The sequence below is a fragment of the Marmota flaviventris genome, chromosome 1, assembly GCF_047511675.1.
Source record: "Marmota flaviventris isolate mMarFla1 chromosome 1, mMarFla1.hap1, whole genome shotgun sequence".
Taxonomy (NCBI): domain Eukaryota; kingdom Metazoa; phylum Chordata; class Mammalia; order Rodentia; family Sciuridae; genus Marmota; species Marmota flaviventris.
Genome location: NC_092498.1, coordinates 5,587,825 through 5,608,424, shown reverse-complemented (window position 1 = coordinate 5,608,424; position 20,600 = coordinate 5,587,825). Strand labels below are relative to the sequence as shown.

The window sequence follows — 20,600 nt, the reverse complement described above, 5'->3', positions numbered from 1 at the left end:
TTATTTAAAATATTCAGTAAGGGGAAAAGCCTTTAAAGTATCAGAAAGGTGTAGCCCTTACATGGAGATCAGTGTTAATATTGTCCCAGGAAGGCCAAGAGTTAAAAAATACTAATTGTCTACTTAAAAATTAGTCATGGCATTATTTAAAGCAAGGTCATCTTTTCCTAACTCTAAAATCTCACATTTCAAAACAAACTCAATGTCTGTAAATCCAGATTCCCCATATGTGTATCTTTGCCTGTGTGAATGTGTGTGCACACGCGCACATGTGGATGGTAATTAATTGCCTCCTTTTCTTCTTTACGGGATTCTTTTAGGTAGTTCCTGATTCTCTTTAGTGTACTTAAAATTTTATTTGTTGTACATATAAATCATTGTTGAAATATGTTTTAAAAATCAATTCTGTGTCCTTCTATCATGTAAATTCAGAATATTTTAGTGAAGAAAATAACTGAACATGATTTTCTTCTGAAGTTAATCAAAAAAACCAATCACAGACCTCTTAGACCTATCCCTTGGCATGAGAGGTTTCCTGCATTTTGTGGGAGTGGTGGAGGGTGGGTTGGGAGGAGAAATGAACACTCCAGAGAACCAGGGCGAGCTCTGCTTTAAGAGAATGGAACACGAGGATTGATCTTGGTAAAATAAGAAAACCAGAGAGGGACTGGTTCCACAAGTGTTTGCCCCTTAAGAGAAATCCCTCCAAGTTTTCTTAAAAATTAGAATCCTTGAGAACATGGACTTGTTTTTCTGTAATAATCCGAGCCTATAAATACACTAACTCTGACCATTAGATCTGGTTACGTATCTTGTCTATTTTGTCATTGGAGTTTTGGAGAATGTTAACACAGAATTCTCTCAAAATTTATACATTTAATAGGAAGATGTGGAAATAATATAAATTAAGACAGCATCATTCCTTTTTCAGTTTTTGGTTGATTTATTGATTTGTTTAATTTATTGGTGGTTCTGAGGCTAGAGCCCCAGGCCTCACCCCAGCTAAGTAAGTGCCCTCTCCCTGAGCTCCACCTCCAGCTCTCTGTGTTTTAATCCACCATTTCCCTGGGTTAGAATTTTCCTCATCTGTTATACATTTGATATTCTTTCTTTGCATAATCAAATATTTCATTTGTAAAGTATTATTCATTCGCCAAAGAATGTTTATTGTGCATCTAGTATCTCTGCCAAGTGTTAAACCCTGTGTCCTGGGAGAACACTCCTGTACTGAGAAGCACTCTCTATTCTAACTTTAGACTCTCCCACCTTGATGCAGCCTCCTCAAGGACTCAGCCCCCACAGGTGCCCCTGCCCCTGCTGGTTGGCCATAACTGATCTACAGCCCCTGGATATGAGTTCTCCTCCCTCTCTTAGCAGCCCAGCACTTTCCCAGCTGGGGTATGTTGTGACCCCAGGTACTGATCTGGTGGTCAGAAGGCAGGAATGTTTGCCCAGCACAGGAACGTGATAGGTAGAACACACTATATTTGTATATGTCGTTTGCATGCATTGTTTACACACAGGTGCATCTGTAAACAGTGGCACTGCTTCTTGTGTTTTCCAAATTCACATCATGTTCTGCTTGCACATTATGGTTTTTAGGTTTCACAATATTAGTGCATGTAGTTTCAGTTGATTTATTCCATCAGTGAATGAATAGCCTCACTTTGTCACTTCTATTGAGAAAGACCTAAATTGTATCTCATTTTAAACCAGTACCCACATTACTTCAATTAGTATTTTTGTACATGTCTCATGATGGACAACTTCTTTACCTTATGTATATATCTTCAACTTAACCAGATATTGCCAAAAGAATCATGCAAATTTTTAGTCCCTTTGGGAGCGGACCACAGTTCTCATTATCCATATTCTCTGTAGCATGTGACACTGCATGTCTTTACATTTTTAACTTTTTAACTGGTGTCATATCTTTCCAAGATGGGTTGGGCATGGATAAGAGATGAGTGAGGCATTTTTCACATTATTTCACTCAGGAGTAGGGGCTGAGGACTTTAAATATGTGCTATATCTGAATGTTAAATAATCATGTAAACATCTGTTTTAAGATTATTTTGCTAATTAGAAAAACAATATGTTTTATGTATATGATAAGGACTGATATCAAAACGGATATGTTTTTAAAACACTGGAAAGTGGATTTAACTAAAGTAAATGAAATCATTGAAATATCTAACACGGTTTCTCTTCAATTTTCTGATTTAGGAAATTGAAGAGCGGACATTCAAAAATGCTAGGTTTACACTGAGAAATATCTTAATCCAGTATTTATTCTGTGCGTTCTTGTTGTTTGGGATCTGGATACCTCCGTTATTCATATATTTCCACCATCACCATGAGAGCTACCAGAATAATACCCAGGAGTCTGAATCACTCTTGTCCCTTGAAAAATATGGGCATCAACAAATCCTCCACAACCCAGGACAAATACCAAGACCACAGGTAGTAACTGACCCTTCCGACAAAGAGGAGCCTAAAAGCCCCAGGCTACTTTCTCTGAAAAGTAAGTATTTTGATTTTTTTTCTGTTAGGCCTTTAAGGGGAAAATACACCACACATCTAACATGTGTGTCCAGAGGGAAGACAGCAGGTTAGAGGACGGCATGCCCCCAGGTGTTCCTCTGCTCAGGACCCAAGTGGCAGTACTGCTCCTCGGTGAGGTGGGTGATCGAGGGAATTCACTGACATTCAACACTGGACAGTAAAGTGATCACAGACACAGAAATCCAGAAGCTTTAAACACAAAACAAGAAACAATATGATAGAGACACACCGACTTGGCTGATGTTGGTAGCACTGATGCTGCCAGTCCACGGCAGGGAGCACAGGAGGAGAGGCTGGGGAGAACCTGTGGAATAGAGAGAGGGGCTGCTCTTAACTGACCCAGAGATGGTGGGGCAGGTTGAGGATTGAAAGTGGTCAGAATCTCAGCCTGCCAGCCTGGTCAGGGTGGGAACCAACTGCAGGTGGCCTCAGGGCAGCATGCAGAGGTGAGAGACCAGGGGCTTATAACGGGCGTCTCCACAATGGTTGGCAGCTCGGTGAGAAACCCAGAGAAGTCAGATTTAATAAGCCCCAGTCCCATACCTGTTGTGGAGTTCAGACCCGTGTGGCTGAAACAGGTGCAGAGAGGATTGTGCCCTGGTGATTGAGGCTGAGAAATTGAGGGGAGAGAGGCCCGAGTCCCGTTTGTTGCTGGTCACCCACAGCTTGGAAGAGGCCAGAAACTGGTCAGAAGGCACTTCTGCACTCCAGGTCTGACTCTGGGAAACTCACACCCATGGTGGTGGAATATGTAAGACCTGCAGAGAATTAGATTTCCTGCTCTTAGAATGGGTTGGGGAGGTTCCTGAGATCCAGACATCCAGCAGAGATGAGCATCTACTCAGCAACACGGCATGTGTGTTTAATCTCAAATCCTTCCAACAAAGTTCCTAAGACAGCCGAAACCAAGCCCCAGACACTGGAGCTTCCCATTTAGATCTCCCCATCAGGCCCACTCTGGGGCTAGACTATCCAGACAAAACTCTGATTTTCAGTCCTCCTCAGTCTATCCTATCTTATGCTGTGAGCCAGGAAGCTGGGAGGTATTACCACCAGCTTTGGTTCAGACCCCAATGGCTGGCAGCTTGGTGAGAAACACAAAGAAGTCGGGTTTAACAAGCCCTGGTCCGTGGTCCAACGGGTACACAGCCCCAAAAGAAATGCAAAGAATGGCCCAAGAGTGTAAGAAATAAACATCCATCCCTGCCACCACTTTAACACACCATAATCCCTTCATTTTTTATTAAAATTTCCCCCTTTTTAAAAAAAAGAATATATTTAAAATTTTTTTTCCATTCTCTGTGTGTAGGTTCTGGTCATGCTGATAGATTCAAGGATACAGATGTATTCATATAATTTTTCTTTCATTTTAATTGCTTTTTCTTCACCCATTTGTTATGTAGCCTGTTTTGAATTTGAAGGGTAGATTTTATATGGGGTTCTTGGGTTGTTGTTTTTTTTTTTTTTTTTTTTTTTTTTGGTGGTGCTGGGGATTGAACCCAGGGCCTTGTGCATGCAAGGCAAGCACTCTACCAACTCAGCTACATCCCAGCCCTGTATCTTTGTTTTTGTTTCTCTTAATCACTCCTTCTTCTTTAAGGGGAAAATACACCACAAATCTGACATGTGGGTAGATTGTCAAATTTCCTTGTTCCTTCTTCCCCTTTATTTTTTCCTCTTATGACTTTTATTTATTTATTAATCCTCCTTCTCTACCTCTCTCTACCTCTGATACCTCTCTCCTGCACCCCCTCTTCACTTGCCTTCCTACTTCATTTCACCTAAGGAAATGTAATTATTCTACCTTTTAAAACAATTTGTTTGATATAATTCCTACTCCCCACCATCAGTGTTGGTGTAGTTATTAACACAGTGGATGATATAGTTGACAATTACTGTTTAATATTAGATTTAATTCACAATTGTTTATTGTTGGTGCTGGTGTTAAATGCTGACCCCACCATTTCTCTTTTTATGGCAACTAGTCTTACAGATTTCATAGTAGACAATGGACATTTATTTTAATCCATCTCAATAGGTGTGCTAGTCCAAGACCTCTGAGAACATGAGGAAACAGGCAAACAAGTCTTCCCCCAGCTTTACAATCCCCCAACAAAGTAACCCATAGATAGGGAAATGGATGAAATTCCAGAGAATTGTTATAAAAATTCAGTTAATAAAAGGTTCAGTGAGCTAAAACAAGATCTAAGGAATGAATTAAGAGAGCAAATACAGAAACTGAAAGACAATTTCAATAAAGAAACCAATCAGAATTCCTGGAAATGAAAGACTACTGAATGAAGTTTAAAATTCACTTAAAAATATCAACAAAGATTGTATTATATAGCAAATAGAACTTCAGACCTTGAAGACAGTGTATATAAACTCGACTACTCAGTATGCAATAAAGAAAAAAATAAAAGACCACAATCAGAATATACAAGAACTCTGGGACAACATCAAGAGACCAAATCTAAGAGTCATTGGGATATATGGGAACATGGAGTCAAGGGAACATATGGATATAATGACCAAAGGCATTAAGAAGCTTTTCAGTGAAACAAAAGCAGAAAATTTTCCTAACCTTAGAAATGAGATGGACATGTACATGACAGGATGTATATAGAACCTCAAATAGACAAGATTTTTTTTTTAAAAAAAAGGTCTCTAAGACATATCATAATTAAAAAGCCAACCATAGAAAATAAGGGAAGAATATTAAAATTTAAAGAGAAAAAATATTGGCTCACACTTCTTTAAGTGAGCCAATAAGGCTCACTTCTGACTTCTCAAATTGGACCCTAAAATAAGATATTCCAAACCATAAAAGACCACAATGGTCAGTCAAGATTGCTATAATCCAGCAAAGCTATCTTTCAGATTTGAAGAAGAAATAAAACTGTTCCATGATGATAAGGATAAACTAAAAAAATACTCATGATCACTAAACCAGCATTAAAAAAATACTTGAAGATATGCCACACACAGAAGAACTCAAAAATAAATCCCAAAACTCCCAAATTGATGAAGCTTTCTAAAAGAGCAATTAGCTAAGTGAAAATTAAGACCTAATTATTTAATTTGCTTTATTTAAAGCAAACAAACAAAAATGACAGGAAAAAATAAGCATCTACCCAAAACACTGAGTGTAAATGGCTTCAACCCCCCAATTAAAAGATATAGATTCACAGAATGGATTAAAAAACAAGATCCAACTACATGCAAAGACATCCACCAACTGAAAGTATAAGGATGGAAAAGGATATTCTATAAAAATGGAGTTCAAAAACAAGCAGGAGTAGCTACTCTCATATCTGACAAAGCAGATGTCAACAAAATAATCAGAAGACACAAAGAGGGCTGCTATATACTGGTAAAGAGAACAATCCAAAGAGAAGATATAATGACAGTAAATAATTATGCCCCAAATGTTGGTGTACATGATTACACACACACACACAAACACAAACACACTCTTCCTGACAATTGATCCCAGATAGACCTGAAAACAATAATATTGGGTGATTTCAACACAGCACTTTCACCAAGAGACAGTTCATCTAATAAAGAGACTTCTAATCTAAATAATATTATATATTATATCTAAATAATATTATAAGTCAAACGGATATCCACATAATATTTTGTCCAACGGACATCTACAGAACATTTCACATCAAATTGAATTCACTTTCTTCTCAGCAGCTCATGGAACCTTTTCCAAAATAGACCGTATTCTATGTCACAATGTAAATCTTAGCAAATACAAAAAACTCAATATAATCCCATGCATCTTATTAGACCATAATGGAATGAAATTAGAAATCAACAGCAAGAAAAGCTATAGAAAATACATAAACATGGAGATTGAAAAAAGAATACTTTTTTGATATAGTAGGGATTAAACCCAGGGGCACTTTATAATTGAACTATATCCCAGTCCTTTTATATTATTTTTAAATTTGAGAGAGTGTTGTGCTAAGTTGCTTAGAACCTCACCAAGTTGCTGAGGCTGGCCTCAAACTTGAAATCCTCCTGCCTCAGCCTGTCAGGTCACTGGGATTACAGGCACCCCATGAACAATACTCTCTTAAATGAGGAATGGGTCATAGAAGAAATAAGAAAAGGAATCAGAAATTCTTAGAAACAAATGAGAACAGATACAACATATCAAAATCTCTGGCACAGTACAAAGATAGTTCTAAAAGGAAAATTTATAGCATTGAATGCATACATTAAACAAGAAAAACTACTGGTATGACTACACCATGTACACCAGAGGAATGAGAAGTTGTGCTCCATTTGTGTACAATATGTCAAAATGCAGATGCAGTCTATTGTCCTATATAACTAATTAGAATTTTTTTTTAAAACCAACAAAAAGATCCCAAATAAACAATTTAATGGTACCTCTCAAACCTCTAGAAAAGGAAGAACAAAGTGATTTCAAAATCAGTAGAAGACAGGAAGTAAGATTAGATCCAAAATTAATGAAATTGAGAATAAAAAAAAGGGCCAATATGAAAAAGAGTTGGTTCTTTGCAAAAATAAACAAGATTGATGAACCCTTAGCCAAACTAACCAAAAGAAATACCCAAATCAACAAAATTACAGATGAACAAGGTGATACCACCACAGACACTTCTAAAATACAGAGGATCATTAGAACATATTTTGAAAATTTGTACTTCAAAAAAATTGAAAAGTTTAGAAGATACTGACAAATTTCTACGCACATAAAAATCAGATCAAATTGAAGATGTAGAAAACCTAAATGGACCAATATCAAGCAATGATATTGAGGCAGTGATTAAAAGCCTTCCCCCAAAAAGACCAAGAACCATATAGATTCTCAGCCAAGTTCTAGCAGACCTTTAAAGAAAAACTGACACCAAACTTACTCATGAAATAGAAAGGGAGAGAACACTGCCAAATTCATTCTATGAAGTCAGTATCACCCTAATACCAAAACCAGACAAAGCCAGGCGCAGTGGCACACACCTGTAATCCCAGCAGCTAGGGAGGCTAAGGCAGGAAGATCATGAGTTCAAAGCCAGGTTCAGCAACAGCAAGCCATATTAAGCAACTCAGTGAGGCCCTGTCTCTAAATAAAATACAACAAAGGGCCAGGGATGTGGCTCAGTAGTGAGCGCCCCTGAGTTCAATCCATGGTACAACCCCCCACCAAAAAAAAAGAAAAAAACAGACACATCAAGGAAAGAAAACTACAGACCAATATCCCTGATGAACATAGATGCAAAAATACTCAATAAAATCTTAGCAAATCACATTAAAAAAACACATCAAGGAGACAGTTCACCATGACCAAATGGGTGTCACCCTAGGGTTGTGAGGTTGGTTCAAAATACACAGATCAATAAATGTAATGCACATAAATGTGAATAAAAACAAGAATCATATGATCATATCAATAGATGCAGAAAAAGCCTTTGACAAAATCTGTCACCAATTCATGTTTAAAATGCTGGAGAATCTAGGGACAGAATGAACTTCAACATTATAAAGGCTATATATGACAAACCCAAGCCAACATCATACTGACTGGACAAAAACTAAACGCATTTCCTCTACAGTCAGGAACAAGACAAGATTTCCACTCTCACCACCCTTATTTGATGTCGTTCTTAAAACTCTAGCCAGAGTCAAGAGAAGGAAATTAAAGGGATGAAAATAGGATAAAAAGAATTCAAACTGTTTGCTGATGACATGACCCTATATATAGAATACCTCCAAAATCTCACCAGAATGCTTTTAGAGCTGATAAATTCAATAGAGTAGGAGGATACAAGATCAACATTCGTAAATCAACAGTTTTCCTCTACTCCAACAATGAATCTACCGAGAGAGAAATCAAGAAAGGCATCTTGTCCACAATACCTTCAAATAAAATAAAACACTCAGACCTCCACAATGAAAACTATAGAGCACCAAAGGAAAAAAAACTGAAGAAGGCCTTAGAAGATAGAAAGACCTCCCATGTTCTTAGATAGGCAGAATATGTCAAAAGGGCATATTACCAAAACCATTATACAGATTCAGTGAAATCCCTATCAAAATATCAATGATGTTCTTCACAGTCCTAGAAAAAGAAAAGTCCTAAAATTCATCAGGAAGAATAAAATACCCAATATCCAAAGCCATCCTGAGCAAGATCAGATCTTGGCGGGAGACATCACCAAGATCTGATCTCAAATTATAGTACAAAGCTATAATGACCAAAACAGCATGGTGTTAGCATCAAAATAGATATAAAGACCATGGAATAGAATAGAAGGCACAGAGACAAACCCACATACTTAGAGTCATCTGATACTTGATAAAGGTGCCAAAAATACATGTTGGAGAAGAGATAGCCTTTCAAACAAATGGTGCTGGAAAAACTGAATGTCCATATGCAGAAAAATGAAATTGGATCCTGATCTCTCACCCTGCACAAAAATCAAATCAAAGTGACTCAAAGACCTAGGAATTAGACCAGAGAATCAACCGCTAGAAGAAAACACAGGGTCAGCACCATCAAATTGGTGCAGGCACTGCCTTCCTTAATAAGACCCCCAAAGCTCAAGAAATAAAACCAAGAATGAATAAGTGGGACAGCATTCAATTAAAAAGCTCTTCATAGCAAAGGAAACAATAATATGTGAAGAGTGAGTCTATGGAAGCAGGGAAAATCTTTGCCAGTTACTCCTCTGATAAGGGATTAATATCCAGTATATGTAAAGAACTCAAAAAACTTGGCACAAATAAATAATGCAATCAGTAAATGGGGAAAAAAAAACATGAACAGACATTTCTCCAAAGAAGAAATACAAATGGAGAAATACAAATGGCCAACAAATACATGAAAAAATATTTAACATTCCTTGCAATCAGGGAAATGCAAATCAAAACTACATTGAGATTTCATCTCCCTCCAGTTGGAATGGCAGCCATCAAGACTATAAATGCTGGAGAGAATGTGGAAGTAAAGGTAACTCATACGTTGTTGGTGGAACTACAAATTAGCACCACCACTTTGGAAAACAGTATGGAGATTCCTCAAAAGACTAGGAATGGAACCCCATATGACCCAGCTGTCCTACTCCTTGGTATTTATCCAAAAGAACTAAAATCAGCATGCAATAGTGTTCAGGCACATCAGTGTTTGTATCAGCACAATTCACAATAGCCACGTTATGAAACCCAGGTGCCTGTCAACAGATGAGTGAATTAAGAAAATGAATAAATACACAGTGGAGTTTAACTCGGCCATAAAGGAGAATGGTAAAATGATGGGAGCAGAGAACATCGTGCTGAGTGAAATAAGCCAGACTCCTTGAATTGGACCACATTATGCCATGTACGTGTTTGAATATTCCAGAATGAATTCCACCTTTATGTATACCAATAAAACACCAATTTAAAAAAAAAAAAAACAATTAATAGGAGGAAGACCAGTAGAGTGGAGGAAGGGAAATGAGGGGGCAGGAATAGGAAGTACTGGGGACTGAAGGGGAGCAAATTATATTCCATGCATGTGTGATTATGCCTAATTATAAGGAATTAATAAAAAAAGTTAAATTTTAATATTTGAAAGAGTAAGAGAATGTCCTTTTAAAGGCAACTTAATTTTTGAATTATAAAATACTTAATATGTCTATATACTTATCACAGAAAATAACAAAATAAGCATGCATGCATTTACTACCTAAATTTAACTTCTTTTTATAGTTTGCTGTATCCACTTCAGGTAGCCTTCTGTTCTTCAAAGGAGTAAATTTCAACAATACAGTCAAAACTTGCCCCCGTTCCTTCCCCACCCTCCAGCCTCAGGGGGAACACCACTAAATTGAGGGACAGGTGCCTCTGCACGATTTTCCCTTTGCTATTTCTTAAAGGTGTGTTTGCTATTGCCGAATTCTTACTTTTTCTTCATCTGAGAATGTCTGTATTCTTCCATAATTACTGAAGGATATTTTTGGTGGATATGGAATTTGCTGTGGTCAGTTCTTTTCTTTCAGCATTTGGAAGTGTTTTGCCATTTCTGTCTGTTCCCTGTGGTTCCCCGAAGAGAATTCCAATCAAATTGGTGTTTGTCAGCTGGGCGGGGGGGGGGGGGGGGGGGTGCACACCTGTACTCCCCAGCACTTGGGAGGGCAAGGCTGGAGGATCACCTGAGCTCACAAGTTCAAGACCAGCCTGGACAGCATCGCAAGACCCTGTCTCAAAGAGCAAACAAATGAGCACAAATTCATGTCTCTCTCTAAGTATCACATTACCTCCCCTTGGTTGTCAGGGTTTTCCTTGTCTTCAGTTCTCGCCCATTTGATTGTGCTGCATCTCGATAGGATTTCCTTGGTTTGTCCTCTTTGAGGGGCTGCTCCGCTTCTTCAATCTGTAGATTTCCATATTTCACCAAATTGGGGGACTTTTCAGTCATTATTCCTTTGAGCACTTTCCAATCCTATTTTGCCCCCCTTTCCTCTGTAGCTCCCGTGATGCAAAGTGAGCTCCCCTTTCATCTGGCAGATCCCTGACCCTCACTCCAATTCTTTTCCGGTTAATTTTCTCTATTGTTCAGATCAGGCAAATCCCACTGATCTGTCCTGGTGGATCCTGTCCTTTGTCATCACCAGTCTATCTAGCCCGTTCAGAGAGTTTACTTAGATCATCTTTAGTCCTCTCCTTTCCATTTGGTTTTTTATTGTAACTTCCGTTTCTTTGCTGAGATTCTCCCTTTTTTCTGTTTGTTTCTAGCACTGTTACGATGACTACTTGAACATCTCATCTGATAATTCAGCCTGGTTCTTCTCGGGTTAGTCTCTCTGGGTTGTCTTCTTTCATTCAATTTGAGATCTCCCTTATTCTTGGTATGACTAGTGATTTTTGTACTGGATCCTAGAATTGTTGATATTGTGAGACTTCATAGATATCGTGAGCTCCTTTTGCAGGCAGCAGTACCCGTGTTGAGGTGTAGCACAAGGCCAGATGATTGTGTGTGTGTGTGTGTGTGTGTGTGTGGTGTGTGGCTTCCTGCTTTGCCCAGGGACACCACCCAGGCTATTTGGCCTGTATATGGTCTCATTGCAGATGGATGGGGTGAAGTCCAGCTCTCTCTCAGAGCCCACTTACACCTTACCAGTAACTGGGGTAGCAGTGGGTCTGTTATCCTGCCTGCCTGCCCTTATTCTTCTGTCCCACTGACACCAGGCCTTGCTGGCACAGGGAAGAAGCGGAGCGTCAGTTGTTCGGACTCACACCATCTGTTTCTCTCTCGTGGCTCCCAGGTGTGATGGAGGTTCAGCTGGGGAATGGGGAATGGGGAATGCTGCTGAGCCCCTCACAATTTCTGGTGAACCAGCCAGGAGGCTAGGGAAGGAGCATTCCAATGCAAATTAACACTAAGGCTCATCTCCTAGGTGGAGCTGTTAAAATATTTCAGACTTTGCCTCCTTCAGAAATAAGTTTCTAATTCCTTATGTTCAAGTTCCTTGATGGGATCTGCACACCGATTCAGTAATGGACTTCCAGTCAGATGACATGGAGCCCCAATTACCTCAAGATTGAGAGATCAAGTAAATGGGGAATTTGAAACAGCCCCCCTTTGAAATGAAAAGCTCCAAATTGTTCTAACTTCTGAACTGCCTCCCACTGAGAAATCTTCCTCATGTTGAAGACAAACACCAAGGAAATTAAAACTGACATATTTTCTGATTAGCACAGCCTAACTAAATCTACATATGTATATCACTAGCCTTTTGTGTCTGTAAACTAGCCATGCTTCTGTGAGACCAGGGGAGAAGGAATCAAGCCGCTTCTTCCTAGTTTGATCAAATTGCATAAAATTCCTTTTTCTATCATTTGCCCATTTCTTATGTGTATGGACAGATGAATCCAGCAAGCCCAGGATCCAAGCAGTGTCTCTGGGCAAGTTTTAGTAACAGTACCACCGGATAATTCTTGTTGCTGCCAGCTGAGATTGAAGACTCATCATGGCCCTGGCACTACCTTGTACACTCAGCCCCCGTTTCACTTGGTGAGGTTGTAGAAGACCAGCTCCCTGATTGTAATGCCAGATTCATGGGTAGACCTCCAGAAGCCGAATCTGATGCAATCACACAAGAGTCTTTATTGCAAGCTCGAGCCTGGACTCACCACCGTTCCAACGCAGCGGTCCCAGGGAGTGAGTCCTGACCCTTAGTTCAGTGAAGATTTATAGGTTTTGGGGGGGATACTCTCAGCATCACAACATCACACAGCAAACCATTTCACATGGTGGGAAAATCAAACAACAACTCTTAACATTGATTAGCACATTCACTGGATAGAACAAGTTGGGTAAGGGTGATTGGTTGGTACAAGAGGTGGATACATTTGAACTGATTGGTTAAACTTGCAGGGTTGCCTAATCATACTGGGAGGGTCACCTGGCATTTCAGATATTTTCCCTGTCTCATGCTGATTGGTGGTTGCTAGGGGGTTGCTATGGGTTGTCACCTAGAGTAACTGAGTCAGGGACACCTGGAGCCACAGATCTCTCCTGTTATTTACAGACAAACAACTCAGCAGGGTGGGTATGTGCCTAGGAGGCTCTGTGGGTCTTTCTAAGGACAGGGGTCTTGTCCCCTCCCTCTGGACAAGCCTTGAGGGTAGAAGCTGGTTTCTCAAAAATGGAATCATATCAGTTTCTCGTGATCAGCTTGTTGATGTCACCCAGGAGGGAATCAGTACACCACCTACTTCTCAGTAGGCCATTGGTTTCTGCCCAGCCACACTGTCAGCTTCTGTGGAGCAGGCGGTAGAATGAAAGTTCTCTGTTAAAGAGGATATTCCTGAAGGCTTTCTGTAATCAGGGAAAGGTTATCTGAAGCTGTTTTTATCTGTGCCTGTGGGTGGTTTCAGATAGAGGCTTCCACAGTCGCAACAAAGAATTCCAAAGAGCTCCGGGTGTCCTTCATCAAACCCCAAGGCAATCCTGCTGCATCTCTCAAAGTCCTCCTGTGCTTATCTGTTCTGTTGGGTACAAGATTTTTTTTTTTTTTTTTAGCAAGAGGATCTGGGAGGAATGGGGATACTCTTGACCAGAACCCCCTTTGTATGTAGCCTTTTATACCAATTTTGGAAAACACTCCCTGGGCACGAGGTAGGGGGATACTATTGAAGACAAAGCACAACATAGTTCCACCAAGGAAACAATTATATTTTTCAAGATTTTATTCTCTGATTCCAAATGTTCTTAAAATGTCCTGCTACCATTATTTGTGAAAATGCACGATGATATTTCTATTTTTGAAGTGTTCTGTTGCAGTACTATTTGATATTATTAATACAAGCTCATTACTATTGAATCTCTAATGCAACTTAGAGCTTAGTATAAAATGACTCTCTCCATGCGCCTTCCAGTGAACTGTATAATTTTTTAAATGAGATTTTGACCCCTATGTTATTTGCTCATGCTTTTGCTTTTAACCATTTTTGTTCATTTTGTTTATCTTTTATTACTGAATTTTGGTTTTTATTCCCACTGAGTTTTTAATCTTTTGATAATTGACCCAACTTAATTTACTGTTACGTTTGGCATGTTGGTATTGTCCTCTGTTACCAAGCTTTATTCCCTCTAATGGGATTTGGGGCAAGGGATTTTGGGTTTCATTCTCCCACCTTCCCCAAATCCCCCCCCCCCGTTACTGTAATTTTACACTGTAGTTGAGAATCATCATAGCACCTGGAACCTGAGCAGCTTCCTTCCACAGAAAACTAAATGACTAAAGAATCCACTTTGATTTGTGTAATCCCTGTGCTCCCCACTGTGGCCTCGTCATCTGGTAAATCAGGTTCCAAGAAAATGACCCTGCCTCGTTACAAAAGGAATCCAGGATAGAGTTGCTTTTACCCTGCTTCAGCATGACAGTTGTGAGACTTTACTTACGTGTCTCTAATTATCTTTTCTTGCAGATAACAATTTTAACTTTTCAGACCCAGAACTTACTAGTGGACTTTTAAAATATGGACTTAATATTATAGTCAGCAAAAGTTTGGGCTACCAGAGAGATGTGCCGGATAGCAGAAATGCCATGTATGTTCCTTCTCCATGTTTTTTTAAATACTAACTAACCAGATTTTAATTCCAGCATAATAGAAGCCTAGTAGTGCAGATTCTTATTTTTAGGACAGGGAGCTAGACAGTGTCAAGATCCTATTTCAAGACTCCAAAGTGTATAGAGTATGGTCCCCATTGGCACAGCATGCATTCTAGAGGTTTCTGAGCATTAAGATGCTCATGGTTCTTTTTATTCAGTCACCAATAAGGGCTTCTGGCCAAAGATGTGTTCATCCTCAATATAAAATTTGTGGTAACATTCATAAAATTTAACTTCTAGCCATTTTTAAATGTACAATTCAGTAGCATTAACAACTTTTCCATCATTCCAAACTGAAACTCCACATTGTAGCATCTATACAAAAACACCTCTTTCATATCATTTAGATTCTAATGGTTTTCAGCAAAGGGGTCTGATATTCTCCTTTAACCAAAAGAAGAGTCCCTGAGTTAAGGAATACAGACTTCTACCAGTAACATAGGGATAAGCTCCAAGTCCCAGGAAGCAGGGGAATGGGGGGCCACGTTGTCTTGTAGTGACCTGTATGCACCACAAATGTTTGAAACCACATATAAATGGCCCAGGTGATATGACATACCCAAGAGATATAGCCTTTGCCCAGATGACATAGCCTATCTGGGTCATCATAAGCCATAGAACATGGTCTGAATTTAGAGGAAAATTTTTTAAATCAACTGAATATTTAACTATCCACAAAGGATGATCAATAATTTTGAATGCCATCGAGTTATGATTTTCTCCCCATAATTTCTTTATGGGGAGATGGGAACTTGGTTGATTCCACATCTTGATTGTGAACTTGGGAGTGCAGCTGTCTTCTCAATATACTGTCTTCCTACTCTTTGGATATATCTCCCAAAGTGGGATAGCCACTCATCTGAAATAGTACAAATGCCTTTGCTACCCTTCCACTACCACTTATTATTTATTAAGAAAAAGCTGAAAGTTTAAAGAGATTTGTCTAAAAGAGAAGTAAACTTGGCAGATTTGGTATTTAAAATGTTAACCTATTTAGTAGGAAATTCAGTTCTAACAAAGAACCCCACTATGTTGGAGAAGAAACCCTTTAACACTAGGAATGACTACCCTACCCAAAGTCCAAACTAATTTCCAGCCCTTATTGTAGTAACCACATTATTATTCCATTAAATAGAACTTGGATTTCAGTTTTGCCTTTATTTTAAAAATTTAAACTTTTTACACTGAAAATGTATACAACCATGATGTTTTGAAATATGCACACGCACATATTGTGGAAAGGCTAAATCACAGGTACTATCTCATACACCTTTTTTTTTTTTTTTTTGCATGGGTAAACAAACACTTTAATTCTACCCTTTTAGCAGTTTTCAGGTCCACGTTACATTAACTGTAGTCACCATGCTATACAACAGCTCTCTTGAACTTATTCTTCCTGACAATTTGTAAACTTGACCAACATTTTCCCACCTCCCTCCTTTACCCCTCCCCAGCCACCCCCTCACTCTCTGCCCCTGTGAGTTCAATGGTGTCACACGGGAGTGAGATCATGAGGCATTTGTCTTTCTGTTCCTGGCTTCTTTTCACTTAGCATAAGGTCCTCCAGGCTCGCGCTTGCTGCAGACAACCAGGTTTCCTTCTTCACTGGAGCTGAATAGGATTCTGCTGCAGGCATATGCCACATTTTTGCCATTCCTTCATCGATGGGCACTTGGTTGATTCCACATCTTGATTGTGAACTTGGGAGTGCAGCTGTCTTCTCAATACACTGACTTCCTACTCTTTGGATATATCTCCCAAAGTGGGATAGCCAGGTCCTGCTGTTCTCCACAGTGACTATGCCCTCTCCCAAGAGGGGGCAAGTTTCTCTCTCTCTCCAGATCTTGTCAGACTTGTTATCTTTCATCTTTCTGATAACAACCATTTTAACATATATGAGGTGATTTCTCACTGTACTTTTATTGTGGGAGGTAGATACCAGGACTGAACTCAGGGACACTTGACCACTGAGCCACACCCCCAGCCCTATTTTGTATTTTATTTAGAGACAGGGTCTCACTGAGTTGCTTACCACCTGGCTTTTGCTGAGGCTGGTTTTGAATTTGCGATCCTTCTGCCTCAGCCTCCCGAGCTGCTGGGATTACAGGTGTATGCCACCACACCCAGCCTCACTGTACCTTTAATTTGATTTTCCCTGACAATTAGTGATGTTGAACAATTTTTTATATGCCTATTGACATTTGTTTGCCCTCTTTTAAAAAATGTCCATTCAGATTTTTTGTCAGTTATTTAGTTATATCATTTGTGGTCTTATTGAGTTGTTTGAGCTCCTTGCATGATTTGGATTTTAATTCCTTATCAGACATGTGATTTGAAAATATTTTCTCTTAACCTGTAGGTCCTCTCTCCACCCTGTTGATCATTTTCTTTGCTGTACAGAAGATTTTTTAGTCTGATACCACCCCATCTGTTTATTTTTGGTTTTGTTGCTGTTCTTGCAGGGTCATAGCTAAAGAAAAGCCCATGCCAATGTTGTCTCCTAGCCATTTTGTAGTTTAGGTCTTATGTTTAAGTGTTTGATCATTTTGAGTTATTTTTGTGTATGGTTTGAGATAAGGGTGTAATTCCATTCATGTGTGGATATCAGTTTTCCCAGTACAAATTATTATTAGAGAGACTGTACTTCCTCTGACACATTCTTGGCATCTTTCTTGAAAGTTCATTGACCATAAATGCATTGATTTACTTTGGTATCTCTCTTCTGGTCCATTGGCCTGTGTGTCTGTTTTCATGACCCTGTGGTGCTATTTTGATTATTTTGGCTTCATAGCAGATTTGGAAATCAGGTGATGTGATGTGCTGACTTTATTCCTTAAACTCAAGATTGTTTTGGCTGTTTGAGATCTTTTGTGTTTGCACATAATATTTACAATTATTTTTTCTGTTTCTGTGAAAAATGTCTCTGAAATACTTAAAGAAATTGTGTTAAGTCTATAGTCATTTCAGTAGCATAGATGATACTTCTAAGCCATGAACATGGGGTATCTTTTCATTTGTGTCTTCAATTTCTTTCATCAATGTCTTGTAATTTTCAATGCATAGATTTTTCATGTCCTTGGTTAAATTTTTTCCTTAGTGGTTGTTTTTTGTTTGTTTTTGTTGTTGTAAATAGAACTGTTTTCTTAATTTCTTTTTTGAATGGTTCATCGTCAGTATATAGAGAAGCGACTTGATTTATGTTGGTTTTATATCCTACAACTTTACTGAATTTATTAGTTCTAACAATTTTTTGGTGGAGTATTTAGAATTTTCTACATAAAAGATCATACTGTCTACAAACAGAAACAATGTAATTTCTTCCTTTCTGCTTCTAATACCTTTTGTTAATTTATCTTGTATTGTTATTATTATTATGTTCAATAAAAGTGACAGGAATGGGCATCCTTATCTTGTTCCTGATCTTAGAGAAAAAGCTCTCAACTTCTTGCTGTCGGGTAGGACGTGTGCTATGGGCTTGTGGAGAAAGGATGTACATGCTTTCCACATACCTAACCTGCTGAGAGGCTCTTTAGTCAGAAAGGGATGTAGGATTCTGTCCAGTGCAGCTTCTGCCCCTCTCAGATGATCACATCACCTTTGTCCCTCATTCTGCAGATACGGTATTTCACACTAATGAATTTGCTTATGTTTGACCGTCTTTGTATCCCAGAAATAAATTCCACTCGAGCGTGGCAAGTGGGCCATTGAATTTGTTTTGTTAGTATTTTATAGATGATTTTTACAAACTTTTGCAACTGTGTTCATCTGGAATATTAGCCAATAATTTTCTTTTATTGTAGTATCCTTGTCTGGCTTTGATATCAGGGTAATGCTGGCCTTTTAAAATTAGTTTGGAAGTGTTGTTCCCTCCTTTTCTTTTTTCTTTCTTTCTTTTTTTTTTTTTTTTTTTTTTTGAAGAGTTTGAGAAAGGTCATGCTCTTCAAATGTTTGGTAGAACGTAAAACATTTGAGTATTAAGCCATCTGGTCCTGGGATTTTCTTCAACTGCAGAATTTTATTACTGATTCAATGTCCTCGTTATTGGTCTATTCAGATTTTCTTTCTTCTTGACTTAATCTTGGTAGCTTGTCTGTGTCTTGGAATTCACCCATTTCTTTTAGACTATCTAATTTGTTGACTGTAGTGTTCATGGTAGTTTCATGATTCTTTTTGTACTGTGTTGTCAACTTGAAGGTCTCCTTTTTGTTTCTGATTCCACTTGTTTGAGTCTACTCTCTCTTTTTATTAGTGTACCTAAAAGTTTGTCAATTTTGTTTATTTTTTCAAAAAAACAGCTCTTGGGCTGAGGATGTGGCTCTGTGGTAGAGCGCTTGCCTAGCATGCATGGGGCCCTGGATTCTATCCCCAGCACCACAAAAACAACAAAACACCTCTTTGTTTTGTTCATCTTTTCTATTCCTCTCCCAATCTCTATTTGAAGTATGCATGTTCTGGTCTTTATCATTTCCTTCCTTTTACTAATTGAACTTCATTTGCTCTTCTTTTCTTAGATTCTTGGGATTTAACATGACACTGTTCTTTCAGAATCTTTCTTCCTTTTCATTATTAGGTAATAATCACCTTTGTGCACGTATATATATGTGCTTGTGTTAACATTTATGGAGGAAAGACATCGGAAACGACATTGCTCATCCCTGGGGTCATTCTTCGCTGCTGAGAAGTATTCACATAGGGGTGCACCACGATTTGCTTATTGCTTTACTTACCTATTGATAAGCCATTGATTGTTGCCAGGTTTCGTCTGTTAGAAACAATGCTGGTTTGAACATTCTTAGACAAGTTTGGTGTAGCGAGATGATTTTTTTCCCCTCTTGGGTAAGTACTTGGAAATGCAAAGGCTGGATCTTATGGTGTGTGCTTGACCTGGTCCCAGCGCAGGCATATCCTGTGCCTTCTCCTCAGAGCACTGGCAGTTCCAGCTCCCCCGTCTTTGCTAGCCCTTGGCGTCACCAGTGTTTACTTTGGGGCCTCCTGGGAGGGGTGTCGTGCCTGGTGTTTCACGGTGGAGTCATTGGTGTCTGCCTCCTGAGGAATGGTGTTGAGCATCTTTTCATCTGTTCACCTGCCATCTGTGTGTCTCCTTTGTTGAAGTTCAAGTATCTTTGTCCATTTTTAAATTGTGCCATTTGTTTTCTTATTCTTGGGTTTGGGGAGTTCTTTATGGATTCCAGATGGAGGGCCTCTCTCCGCGGCTTGCAGGTGGTCATCTTTGGCCTCTGGCTACTCACAGTGTCTGTCCTCTGCAGGTGAGTCACTGTATCCAAATCTCCGCTCTGTATAAGGACATGGCCACCTTGCACTGGGGCCCACCCACCCAGTGCCCCATCTTACTCTGATTACCTCTGGGAGAACCCCGTCTCCAAGTCAGGCCATGTTCTGATGACCTGGGGATTGGGACTTCAACAGGGCTGGGGGCAGGGACTCACTTCAACCATAGGGTCCTGCTTTAAGTACACTGTGTGGATCTTAATGAAAGGCTAAAAGCAGATGGGCCCACCAGGATGACCAAACACAGGCTTTGTCCAAATTACTTTACCCTTAATTTATTCAGATCAAATAAGTTTTCTGGAAAGAAATATCACAGCAAAGTTTGTGGATTAATTTTAGAGAAGCGTGCGTGCGCACGCGCACACACACACACACACATACCAGGCTCTCCTGGAGGCCTGTCACCTGTCCTCATATGACAGGACTCAGGCTCCTTCACCATCATCCCACTGGAGGGACAGAGCTTAGCTGTGCTTAAACTGACACACCCTGGACTGAACATAATACTGCAGATGTGACTTGAGCAGCTCAAGTTCACCCTGAACCCACCCTGATCCTTGGTAAGAACCTTCCATGAATTCAGCCTGGCTTCACGGCCTCGTCCTC

General features: G+C 39.4%; 1 protein-coding gene across 1 annotated transcript in view; it reads left to right on the top strand.

Annotated features, from left to right (window-relative positions):
- Positions 1–20,600, top strand: part of Galntl5 (polypeptide N-acetylgalactosaminyltransferase like 5) — a 40,768-nt gene that overhangs the window by 5,707 nt on the left and 14,461 nt on the right. Inside the window, exon 2 of the mRNA XM_071605395.1 lies at positions 14,521–14,641. Coding sequence (XP_071461496.1) covers positions 14,521–14,641 — 121 coding nt within the window. The remainder of the gene's footprint in view (positions 1–14,520; positions 14,642–20,600) is intronic.